Source organism: Canis lupus, chromosome 12, assembly GCF_011100685.1.
Source record: "Canis lupus familiaris isolate Mischka breed German Shepherd chromosome 12, alternate assembly UU_Cfam_GSD_1.0, whole genome shotgun sequence".
In the NCBI taxonomy this organism is placed as follows: domain Eukaryota; kingdom Metazoa; phylum Chordata; class Mammalia; order Carnivora; family Canidae; genus Canis; species Canis lupus.
The window spans coordinates 3,976,184-3,987,778 of NC_049233.1; the positions used below are offsets into that span (position 1 = coordinate 3,976,184).

An 11,595-nucleotide genomic window follows, 5' to 3' on the forward strand; every position below is an offset into this window, starting at 1 on the left:
GCTCAAATTGAGGGGGGGATGTGAAGCCCTCCAGGGAGATGAGCGTCTCCTGCTTTGAAAGCTCTGCAGCTGTAGAAGCACAGGTAATAACATCTCTGATAATAATACCAATAGTTAACATGGGGCCTCCTGCACCAGGGCACTCATTGCACAAAAACCCCATGGGGTAGCCATTGTCCTCACCTCCATTTTGCCGATGGGGAAACTGAGGCACAGAGAGTTTAAGCAGCTTACCAAAGTCACACAGCTGGCAAACGGCAGAGCTGGGGTTTGAACTCAGTTGATCTGTCTGGCCCCACAGGCAGCGCTCTCAACTACTGTGCTAACATAGCAGGATTTTCTCTGCTTGTCGAGAGGGAACCAGCAAGATGTGGTGGTTTGTGGCAGGTGTGATTAAGAACTGCACCAGGGCGTAGGGGTGAAGTAGGTGAGGGCTGGGGTATTCAGAGAAGGCTTCTTGGAGGAAGTGGGACTGAGAGGGCCCTTGGAAGGGAAGCAGGGTTATTTTATTTTGGGAGAGACAGTGATGGGAGGCAGTGATGGCACGCACCCCGGGCAGGGGGAAGGTGTGAACGAAGGAGCAGAGGCTGGAATGAACACAGGGTGGGGAGGAGGAGCGGAGGACGGCACCTCACAGCTGACCCCAATCCTTCCTGCTGCATCTTGCTCTTCTGGCAGCTCCCTGTGTGGCCCCACGTCAGGCGCGATGAGCGGGTCCACCTCAGGGTATCGGGTCCACCTCAGGGTATCGGGAGGAGCAGGGCTGCCGCTGGGAATGTGTGCGGGACCTGAGACCCACTCCGGGTGAGGGGGAGGCGGCTCAAGCATCCCGTGGCCCCGTCCAGGTTTGAGCTGAGCCGCTCCCTTGGGAGAGTGTCTTAGGCAGGAGGGCCAGGGTGACACCCATGGGGCGGGGGGTGCTGGCTCTGCACTGGGCACCTGGTGGGGGGCAGAAGGATGCACCCCTGGGCCTGGATCTGACTCCGTGTCCTCCCTGCTGTGTGACCTTGGACAAGTCATTTAACCTCTCTGCGTCTCAGAGAAGATGGGAGTCACTGCCCATCTCAGTGGGCTGCCGTGAGGATTGGGGGTGAAGGGTAGGAAGAGGCTGGCATATTGCAGGTACTCAACTGTCATAGCTGATATAGGGGGAGAGTGAAGAGAGGGTACTAGAACAACCTCTTTTGTATGATGCGGATCCCCGAGGAGGGAGGGTACCACCTTAGGGCAGAATCGTCACTGGGATCCGGGAGGAAGAGACCCTGGAACTGGACCCTGAGGGTTGGCCAAGAGGAGAGGAAGGGGGGATGCCAGGAGAAGTGGGCGGCCTGAGAACAGAGGACAGGTGGGATCTGGAAGCCTTGTGAGATTCTGGCTTTTGGTTGTATCACCATCATTATCAACATTTCTTGAGTACCTACTGTGCGCCGTATTTGCTTCTGAGGTATAGAATTCAGTATTTCTGCTATTTAATGAATGAATGTTCCAGAAGGTGCTTGGCATTTATTCATTCATTCAACAGAAACATATCACACACTTAACTATGTGCCAGGCACTGCTCTGGATGCTGGAAATACAGCAGAGAACCAGACAGACAAAATTTACTGACCTTAGCAAGCTGACATTTCAGTGAGAGAGGAAGACACAAACAGGATGAGCACTCTAATGTTGGGAGCCTGGCATATGGTAGCATGTGCTGTGGAGATTACTAAAGCAAGGACAGGGAGACAGGAGAGTGCTAGGGGTGGGAAAAGAGTGTCAAGTGAGATGGTGGGAGGTCAGGACATTTGAGCAAACATGGAAATCTGGGGCTGGGGGCATTCCTAGCAAGTGCAAAGGCCCTGGGGTTAGAGCAGCAAGGAGGTTGGTGGAGCTGGAGGAGATGCAGGGCCTCCTGGGAAAGAATTAGACTTTTACTTGGAGGAAATGGGGAGTCACGGGAGGATGCCGAGTAGGGCAGTGGTGGGGTCTGACTTAGGAATTACTAAAGTCCCCTGGCTGTTGCAGTGGGGAACAGACTGGAGTGGGCACAGGGGTGAGGGACACAAGGTCAGAGGCAGGCAAGCCAGTAAAGAGGGCACTGAGGAGAGTGATGGGGCTGGGACCAGTGTGATTGAGAGCAGGGCCCGGGATCTGCTGATGCGTTGGGTGGTGGCGGGAAGAGAAATGGGCTGGGGTGACTTTGAGGCCTGTGGTTGTTAGTGACCTCTGATGCACGAGTCCACATGGTGCCTTTGTCCACAGCAGGCCTACTCTCTCTGGGCTCATGCTCTTAATCCTCTGACCCTTCTTCACTCCAGGGTGAACAGGCCCCAGCCCTCCAGGGGCTTTCAGAGGCAGCTGACTAGAAGCCTGGGGCCCTAAGGGGGGCACCTTTCACCCTGGGGCTCCTTTCTCTCTATAGAGTAAAGGTCAAGGCCAACATGCAAACTTCACACTTCCATAAATGGTCTGTATTTTTCAATAAGAGTTTCCTACCCTTTTACCATTTGAGTGTCACATGAGACTGAAATATTGTTTCCCATCGGAGGAGTTAGAAAACCAGGACACTGTCACAGGACTTGATTGGGATTCCACCAGGAAGTGGTAGGGCTGGAGCAGAGCCCATGCCCCCTGGTCAGCACACTGAGGGCTGTACTATCTTTGTGGGCAAGAGAGACCTGGCTCCTTCCCTGGCTGTACAAAAATAGCACCCCACCCCGCCCCACGTGGCGCCGCCATGGGCCTGCCACCCCCACTACAGCAATGGTGACAAATCAATAATGAGAGGTGACAAGCTCTTTCGGTCATGTCCCAGCCTCTGGATGCTCTCTCCGATAATGTGGGGGTGATAGTAGCACCTGCCGTAGTGGCTTGCTTGCAGGATTTGATGAATTAAGACACATGAACAGTCCTTGGCACCAAGTATGTGCTCCATAAATGCCAGTTGTTATTATCAATGATAAAGGGCTTGTAGGGCCGCAATTGCTTTACAACCACCAGGAAAAAAAAGTCTGATGGGCATCGTGCCCATTCAATGGGTTCTGCTAAGAGTGCATCAGGCTTGCCCATGGGCATGATCGATGCTGGCCACACCAGCTTCCTGACTCTGAGAGATGCAGTGTTTTCAGTGACGGCAGCTCCTGACCACCATTCAGGAAGACCATGGCATTTGCCAGAGTTAAGCCTCCCACTTGCGCCCAGGGTGGGGTGTGAGGCTGATTTGCAGGAGGTGGGTGCAGGGTGTCTCGCCAGGCAGTGCTGGGGGCCTGCCCCCTCCTGCATCCTCTCCCCAGTGCTGCCTGCCTGTCTCCCCGAGCCTGCCTCTGTGCGGGTCCAGCCTGGCCCCTCACCGCTTCATCCAGGCCTCACGTTGGGTCGTACCATCCTCATTTCACAGCGAGGCCTGACAAAGTCATGTGAATTGCCTGAGGTCACACCGCAGTTTGGTGACACAGCAGGGACCCCCAAGGCTAGAACTACACATGCTAACTCAGCTGGGAGCCCTGAGACCCATGACTTACCTGCACTGAGGGAGGGGCCCCAGCAAATCCACTCTCCTGCCCCTGGGCCCGGACAGAGTGGAGATTGGTCTCTGCCCTCATGCATTCCCATCCCATCTGACATGCCAGGTCTTTGCAGAGCTGTCCCCTTCCTCTGTGTGTCTGGTACACTCTGGGTCCTGGCTGAGCTCCCTCAGCTCCCTTCCAATGCAGGCCAGAAGGTTTTCTTTTTTTTTTTTAAGATTTTATTTATTTATCCATGATAGACATACAGAGAGAGGCAGAGACACAGGCAGAGGGAGAAGCAGGCTCCATGCCAGGAGCCCGATGTGGGACTCGATCCCGGGACTCCTGGGACCCTAGCCAAAGGCAGACACTCAACCACTAAGTCACCCAAGTGCCCTGGGCCAGAGGGTTTTTAAAAATATGCAATTTATGCATACAAAGCACAATTTAAAAGGCATAAAGGACCTGCAGATGCCAGATGCCTACTCTCCTTCCCATCACATTCCCCAGCCAACTAGTTCCCTGAAGGCAACCACCACTACCAGCTTTCCAGAAGTGTTCCCTGTCTGTATTTTTCCCCCCATACAAATGGAAGCATCCGCAGCCTCGCTCTTCTGCACCCTGCTCCTTTTGTCTTAGTGGCATGGCTTGGGGAGGGTTCGGTTCAGGACCAGAGCATTCTGTTATGTGTCTGCACCATAATCTCCTTAGGCAGTCCCCTGGCTGGGAAGCAGGGATGTTTCCAGCCTTTGGCTTTTGCAAGCAGTGCTGCAGCAAATGGAATTAGGCAGCATCGCCCTGTGGCTGGAAGGTGAATTCCTAGGAGTGGCATTGCTTGGGTGAGGGAGGCATGCCTCTGTCATGGGGAGAGAAGATGCACCCTGCCCCCTCTGATCCAGGCTGGTCAAGTCACTTCCCCACTACCTGGGTGGGTTCGACCTTTGCTCTCATGAGGGCATGTCCCTACCCTCCTCCCCTTCCTGCCCCCACTGCTAGCCTGATGACAACTGAGCATTATTTGAATCCCCAAAGAGCACGGTTCTGTATGATTTCAAGGATTCTAGAGAGGGCTCTGGTCCCAGAGATACTTAATCTAACCTGGCTGAAAGTCCTTCATTAAATATCCCTGCCTTTCACTTTCCTATATCTATGTGCATTGCTCTTTATGAAGTGAACGCTGCTTTGTAGGTGAAAAGTGCCAAATTCAGAAAAATAAAAATCCAGACTTGTTTCTTTGTCCCTTGATGCCGCCCTTCCTCCCACCCACCCCCACTGTGCATGAGTTTGTGGGAAGGTTGGTCTGAGGCTTTGTGAAGGGGAGTGGAACAAAATATATTTAGAGCCTGGGAGGAGCAAAGAGGAGGCAGTACTGGGTTATTACTGGGAGTAGGGCAGTAGCCCCTGGACAGACAGGGAGACTGAAGCCAGGGAAGGCAGGGATGTCCTTGACCAAGGATCCTCACGTGGCGATGCCACCTGCCCTGAGCCTGAAGGTGAGCTGCCATAGGGGCTGGGCATCCCCGGGACCCCCAGGTGGGTGTGAACTTCGCAGAGGCCAACCCTCCCCCAGTATCCTCACAGGAGAAGGTTCTTTTTTAATTTTTATTTTTATTTTAAAGATTTCATTTATTTATTCATGAGAGACACAGAGAGAGAGAGAGAGAGGCAGAGACACCGGCAGAGGGAGAAGCAGGCTCTATGCAGGGAGCCCGACATGGAACTCGATCCTGTGTCTCCAGGACCATGCCCTGGGCTGAAGGTGGTGCTAAACCACGGAGCCACTCGGGCTGCCCCTCCTCTGGAGAGGGCTCATAGTCCCTGAGCAGTGCAGATGCAGGGAGGCATCCCTTGGGCATCCCCTGCCCTGAGGCTGGCAGCTCCTCATGGGGTCATTCCTGCCCTGGCCTCCCTGCCCCTTTGAAGACCAGGTCCCTGGCCCTCTGGGTCCTGTCTCCTGAGCCATTCTTGCATGGGTTGGCAGCACAGGGTGGGAGCACGGGGAAGGGCAGCATCCCAGCCCCGGGGCAGCACATGGCCCAGATTGGACAGCCTTGATGCCTGCCGACAGATCCAGGCCACACACAGCCACTCCAGTGCTCACACAGATCACAGTGGTCTGACCTGTAGGCCAGGAAGCTGCATGTTTGGGACTCTTAAAGAGACATGTAAGTGGCTGATGGAGGCTTTTGAGGCCTGGCACCGGGGCAGGCAAAAGGGCATTTACAGGGACCCAGCCTGGGCCAGAGATGGGAGGCGGGCCCTGCTGCCGGCTTCCCAGGGAGCTCAGGTCCAGGTTCCGGGTGGGGGACTTGAGGCTCTAGGGGCTGAGACCAGGGACTCTGTTGGGTGGGAGAGCTAAGGAGGGTATATTTGGTGCAAGGGTTCAGGTGGATCAGGGTGGGGGCAGTGCTAAGGGGGGCAGATTGAGAACCAGCTGGGGTCACGGAGCCTCAGTGGGCCCTACAGGATGCCAGGTCCTGGGGAGGGGAGGCAGGACGTGCATAAAGATTCGCCTGATTGCTGCCTTCGAGGAGCTGTGTGTGTTTCTGAGGCCAACTGCAGGTTTATATAAAGAAATATGTAAGTGTATGGTTCTGACTTTTAACTTTGAGTCCAGGAGCACAAAAACAGTTGTGGGTGCCATGGTTCTGGCAGTTGGGGCTGGCTTCTGAAAAGAGCTGCCACACTGGAGCTGAAGAATGGATCTGGGGGAGAGGATATGGAGTGAAGGGAGGCAAGATGGGGGGTCTACACAAGGGGTGCTACGAGGTTACTCTTGGGGTTACTGTAAGGATGGGGAGCCTGTCCCCCAGCAGGAAGTCCCCATCCCCATGCAAGGCTCAAGCCTGTGGAGCCCTCATCCCCACAGCAGGTTTGGGCCTCAGGCCTGGAATGGGCTACATGGGGCACTTCCCCTCTCCAGGGATCTCTCTTTACCTTCCCAGCGCATGAGCAGCCCAGCCTGCTGACCACCACTGCACACCCACCTGTCCCCCCACGGCTACACCATGTCTGGCTCCTACGACGAGGCCTCGCTAGCTCCGGAGGAGACCACTGACAGCTTCTGGGAGGTGAGGCTTTGACGCTCCCCAGTCCTGGAGACCAGATGGCCTGGCCCTGTGGCAGCCAGGCTCCCACCCACCCACAACCTTGCTCCCCAGCCCCTCGGGTCCCTCCAAATTCCTTGGCGTTCAACAGGCAGCCGTAGCCATGAAGTGGGGGTAAAAACCACTGCCCACCAAGCCCAGAGCCCCTCTGCCCCACAGCTGCCCCTGGAGAGATCTGCCGCATTTTGTGATGTGGAACAGGCTCCTCCTGACTGGCTGCTCTAGGGAATCTCACTCAGACCCTGACCTTGAGGAAGGCAGGTGCAGGGCTTCACAGCTTACACAGCCTTTCACTGCGGCTCCCCACCCCCTACCCTGTACCGTGAATTCCAGAAGCCCCACAGCAACAAAGAGGTGGAGACCAGAGGAGAAGCCAGCATTTCAGGCGGCTCCCAAACTATCTGAGACCAAGGAATAACATGTTTTCGATCGGCTTCCTAAACCCAAAGCAAAAACTGCCAAGCCTGTATTAATAAGTGTTTAATGAGATGTCTACAAAACATAATATTATGTCAAGAAGCTGCAGCTCAGCTCAACACTTACATGACTCTATAAATATAATACGTTTAGCTGCAAGAACAAGATGAATAATTCATTCAAGTCTGGGTCCAAATTATAAAAATCTTGCACTTTGTGGCAGCGAGAAAATTATGTGGCAAGCCAGGTGAGGGAGTGTATAGGCCGTGAGGTTTGGCGCAGGGTGCTGAGCAACCCCCCCAAAGTGAGAGGAGGAGGGGCCCCCAGCGCGTTCCGGGGCGGTGAGGCGGTGGGGAGGGGGAAGGAGGGCGCGGCGGCGCCCCCTGCAGGACGCGGCGTCCCGGGCGGGCGGGGGCGCGGGCCGCGGGGAGCCCGCGGGAGTCGTGCTCGCTCCTTGGCCGCCAGGTGGGGAACTACAAGCGGACGGTGAAGCGCATCGACGACGGCCACCGCCTGTGTAACGACCTGATGAACTGCGTGCAGGAGCGCGCCAAGATCGAGAAGGCGTACGCACAGCAGCTCACCGACTGGGCCAAGCGCTGGCGCCAGCTCATCGAGAAAGGTGCTCCCATGCCCACCCCGGGCGCGCTGCCCACGGTCTGGGGCCCCAGGGCGCCCCGCCCCGCGGATGCGCCTGCAGCCCCGGCGCCGGCCCCACACTGCGCCCTGACCCTCCCAGACCAAGCCAGGTCTCCCTGTGCCTGTTCTACTCGACTTTGTACGATTTTAGGTTGGATTAAAAAGACAGAACAAAACCAGACCTTTTTATTTCCAAATACTTTTAACTTCTTAGAGAAAAGATGCAAGAATCAGAGAGAGAACTATGTAGTCTTCACCCAGGTTCACCAGTTAACGCTTTACCACATTGTATTCTCAGTCCCTCTTTCTTTCTCTGATGCATTTTTTTTTAACTGTTTACGTGGGAGACATGCCACTCTACCCTAAATCCTTCATATATCTCCCAAGAATAAGAACGTTTGCTTACATAACCATAGTTCAACGATCAAATTCAGGACATTTAATATGACTCATATGCAAATTTTATTATAGCAATTGTTTGTGCTGGTCCAGAAGCCAATCCAGAATCACATCCTGCATTTAGTTATCCTGTGTATAGAGTCCTTTAATCTGGAACACTTTCAGGTTAGGGTTTACAGGTATTTGTTAATTTTTTTTTTCTTCCGTGAGACCCTAAATCCCATGAGGGCAGGGGCTAAACCTGTACTCCCCAGCATTGTGCCTGGCACAGAGTTGATCCCCAATATACAGATGAACAAACAAACGACTGTGGAATGTATGGTTCCAGTGGCCTCCCGGCATCAGTCACCAGCTGCTTCTTCAGTTTTATACTCAGTCAACATTCCTGAAGCACTGGCTGTGTGCCAGGTGCTGTGCTGGGCTTGTGAGAGCTTGCCGGGTCCAGGCTGCCCCCCACCATGGGGCTCACCAGCTGGCTGGGGAGATAGGGAGTAGAGAGAGGCAGATGCTGTATGAAGGATTCAGTGAGGGTGAGGGCTGCAGGCTGCAGGGTGTGAGAACAGAGCAGTCAGAGAAAGCTTCCTGGAGGAGGTACATGGGCCCTGAAAGATGGATAAAACAATAAAGAGAGCAGGGGAGGGCATTTCTGTGCATGTGGCATGGACGGGGAAAGCCTCAGAGAAAGGAGGCATGAGAGAGGCCTCTGAGCAGGGGGTAATGAGGGCATCGTGATCCTGTGACATTTCCTCAGGGCCACAGTATGGCAGCCTGGAGAGGGCCTGGGGTGCCATCATGACAGAGGCGGACAAGGTGAGCGAACTGCACCAGGAAGTAAAGAACAATCTGCTGAATGAGGACCTGGAGAAGGTCAAGAACTGGCAAAAGGATGCCTATCACAAGCAGATCATGGGCGGCTTCAAGGAGACCAAGGAGGCTGAAGACGGCTTCCGCAAGGCCCAGAAGCCCTGGGCCAAGAAGATGAAGGAGGTGCCCAGGGGTGGCTGCTGCGGTTGGGGCGAGGGTGGGCAGCTGAGCTCAGAGGGGCAGTCTGATTGGAGAGGGTGGGCGGTACCTCACCCGCCGGGATTGTGCCTGCCGGGGATCAGCATTGCCTAGATGGCAGAAATAGCCACAGATGGGGCGGGCATCACGGTGCCCAATGGGAGGGTGTCCCTAGAGGCAGCAGGCAGTGCCGTGCAGGGAAACATCCACAGATGGGTGGGCACTGCTCCCAAATACCTGGAGCAAGGGCCCACATCCCTTCTGCCTCTTTAGGACATGTGCTCCCCAGCCCCCGGCAGGTGGGAGGGCTTGACGAGTGACCGCATCTGTTCCTGATTATAAGTAGGAGCTCTACCTCCTGTTCCCTCCGGCCCACAGCTAGAGGCAGCGAAGAAGGCCTACCATCTGGCCTGCAAGGAGGAGAAGCTGGCCATGACACGGGAGATGAACAGCAAGACGGAGCAGTCAGTGACGCCCGAGCAGCAGAAGAAGCTGCAGGACAAAGTGGACAAGTGCAAGCAGGATGTCCAGAAGGTGCCCCAGGGCTGGGGTCTGAGAGCTGCTGGGAGTGGGTGGGGGCTGGGAGCCGTGTGCCTGGGCCTCACCCTTCCTTCGCCCTGGTGCCTGTAGACGCAGGAGAAGTATGAGAAGGTGCTGGATGACGTGGGCAAGACCACACCCCAGTACATGGAGGGCATGGAGCAGGTGTTCGAACAGTGCCAGCAGTTTGAGGAAAAGCGGCTGGTCTTCCTCAAGGAGGTGCTGCTGGACATCAAACGTCACCTAAACCTAGCTGAGAATAGCAGGTAGCTGGGAGTGGCAGCATGGGGGGCACGGGCACAGAGGGCAGGGGGTGGAAGTGGTGTGCAAGGCCCCCTGGGCCCGATGTCGCTGGGACAGGAGGGGTGGGCAGAGCTGCAAGGGCCAAGAAGGAAGAGGCTCCACAGCCTGGCTGCCGGGGAAACATGCCTGGATGGATGGGTGAGTGGCTGAGGTGGGGATAAGAACCTCCTGGTGTGTCCGGGGCTGCCCACTCAGGGATCGCTCCTTGGCCAGCCCACCTTCTACCTAGCTGGCCCTGAATGGGCTCCCTCTGGCCCTCAGCGAGGATGAGAAGGGGCCATGGTGCATCTTGCCCCCCAACTCCCCATCTCCCCCATGCACAGCTATGTCCATGTGTATCGGGAGCTGGAGCAGGCTATCCGGGGGGCCGATGCCCAGGATGACCTCAGGTGGTTCCGCAGCACCAGCGGCCCTGGTATGCCCATGAACTGGCCCCAGTTTGAGGTGAGGAAGTGTGGGGATGGGGAAGGGAAGTCGGAAAAGGCTGGAAGGGACCTCAGGGGTCTCCCTGCCTCACTGCTCCCCTGGTACCCACCAGGAGTGGAACCCAGACCTTCCTCACACTGCCACCAAGAAAGAGAAACAGCCCAAGAAGGCAGAGGGGGTGACGCTGACCAATGCCACTGGAGTGGTGGAGACCACATCCCAGGCTGGGGACCGTGGCAGGTGAGTGCCTCCTGCAGAACTTCATGAGGGGGCTGGAGGGGCCCACATACTGGGGCAGATGAGTTTTACCTCAGGAGACAAGAAATGGTCTGAATCACAGGAATCACATGCTCCTCTCAAAGATAGTGGTAGGTCATCCTTTGAGAGCTCCTACTACGTGCCAGGCACTGCTGTAAGCCCTTTCCATATATTAACTCCTGGAAGCCTCCCAACACTGAGAAGTGTGTAGAGAGTCCCATTCTGCAGATGGAGAAACTGAAGCCCAGAGAGATTAAGTGACTTACCCAAGGCCACACAGCTAGTTAGTAAGCCTCAGAGCTGGGATATGATGTCCAAAAGGTCAAGCTCCTGGGACACCTAGGTGGCTCAGTGGTTGAGCGCCTCCCTTGGGCCCAGGCTGTGATCCTGGAGTCCCAGAGTCGAGTCCCACATTGGGCTCCCTGCATGGAGGGAGCTTGCTTCTTCCCCTGTGGTGTCTCTGCCTCTGTCTGTGTCTCTCATGGATAAATAAAAATAAAATCTTAAAAAACAAAACAAGACAAAAAAAGGTCAAGCTCCTTATCCACTTGCTGCCCTTCTCAGATGAAGGGTCAGATGTTCTCAGGGGTCCCATGCAGTGCCCCCTCACTCAAGGGCTGGGTAATAATGCTAATAGTCCTGCCTCATATTTATCGAAAGAGCTGTCAATGAGCGTCACTGGACCGGGACCCCCTCTTACGAGGCCCATCCCTACACCAGCCTTGGTGGAATTTGGGGCCAGAGCCCTGGTGGGCAGGACGGGGCAGCCCTAGAGACGAGGGGAGGGGCAGTTTATGCGGGGTCCTCTCATTGCGTCCCAGCGTTAGCAGCTACGACCGGGGCCAGCCTTATGCCACCGAGTGGTCAGATGACGAGAGTGGGAACCCATTTGGGGGCAATGAGGCCAACGGGGGCTCCAACCCCTTCGAGGACGACGCCAAGGGAGTGCGTGTGCGGGCGCTCTACGACTACGACGGCCAGGAGCAGGATGAGCTCAGCTTCAAGGCTGGTACGGG

General features: G+C 55.7%; 1 protein-coding gene across 8 annotated transcripts in view; it reads left to right on the forward strand.

Annotated features, from left to right (window-relative positions):
• Positions 1 to 11,595, forward strand: part of PACSIN1 (protein kinase C and casein kinase substrate in neurons 1) — a 58,072-nt gene that overhangs the window by 43,321 nt on the left and 3,156 nt on the right. For 5 of the 8 annotated variants that reach the window (XM_038553792.1, XM_038553786.1, XM_038553789.1 and 2 more), the window contains 8 exons: positions 6,434 to 6,559; positions 7,478 to 7,634; positions 8,802 to 9,037; positions 9,431 to 9,586; positions 9,683 to 9,858; positions 10,219 to 10,339; positions 10,434 to 10,561; positions 11,401 to 11,588. In XM_038553792.1, the coding sequence (XP_038409720.1) occupies positions 6,497 to 6,559; positions 7,478 to 7,634; positions 8,802 to 9,037; positions 9,431 to 9,586; positions 9,683 to 9,858; positions 10,219 to 10,339; positions 10,434 to 10,561; positions 11,401 to 11,588 (1,225 nt within the window). In that variant the 5' untranslated portion in view covers positions 6,434 to 6,496. Of the gene's footprint in view, positions 1 to 4,824; positions 4,982 to 6,411; positions 6,560 to 7,477; positions 7,635 to 8,801; positions 9,038 to 9,430; positions 9,587 to 9,682; positions 9,859 to 10,218; positions 10,340 to 10,433; positions 10,562 to 11,400; positions 11,589 to 11,595 lie in introns of those variants that run through there. The other 3 variants (XM_038553788.1, XM_038553791.1, XM_038553785.1) reach the window with 2 other exon arrangements.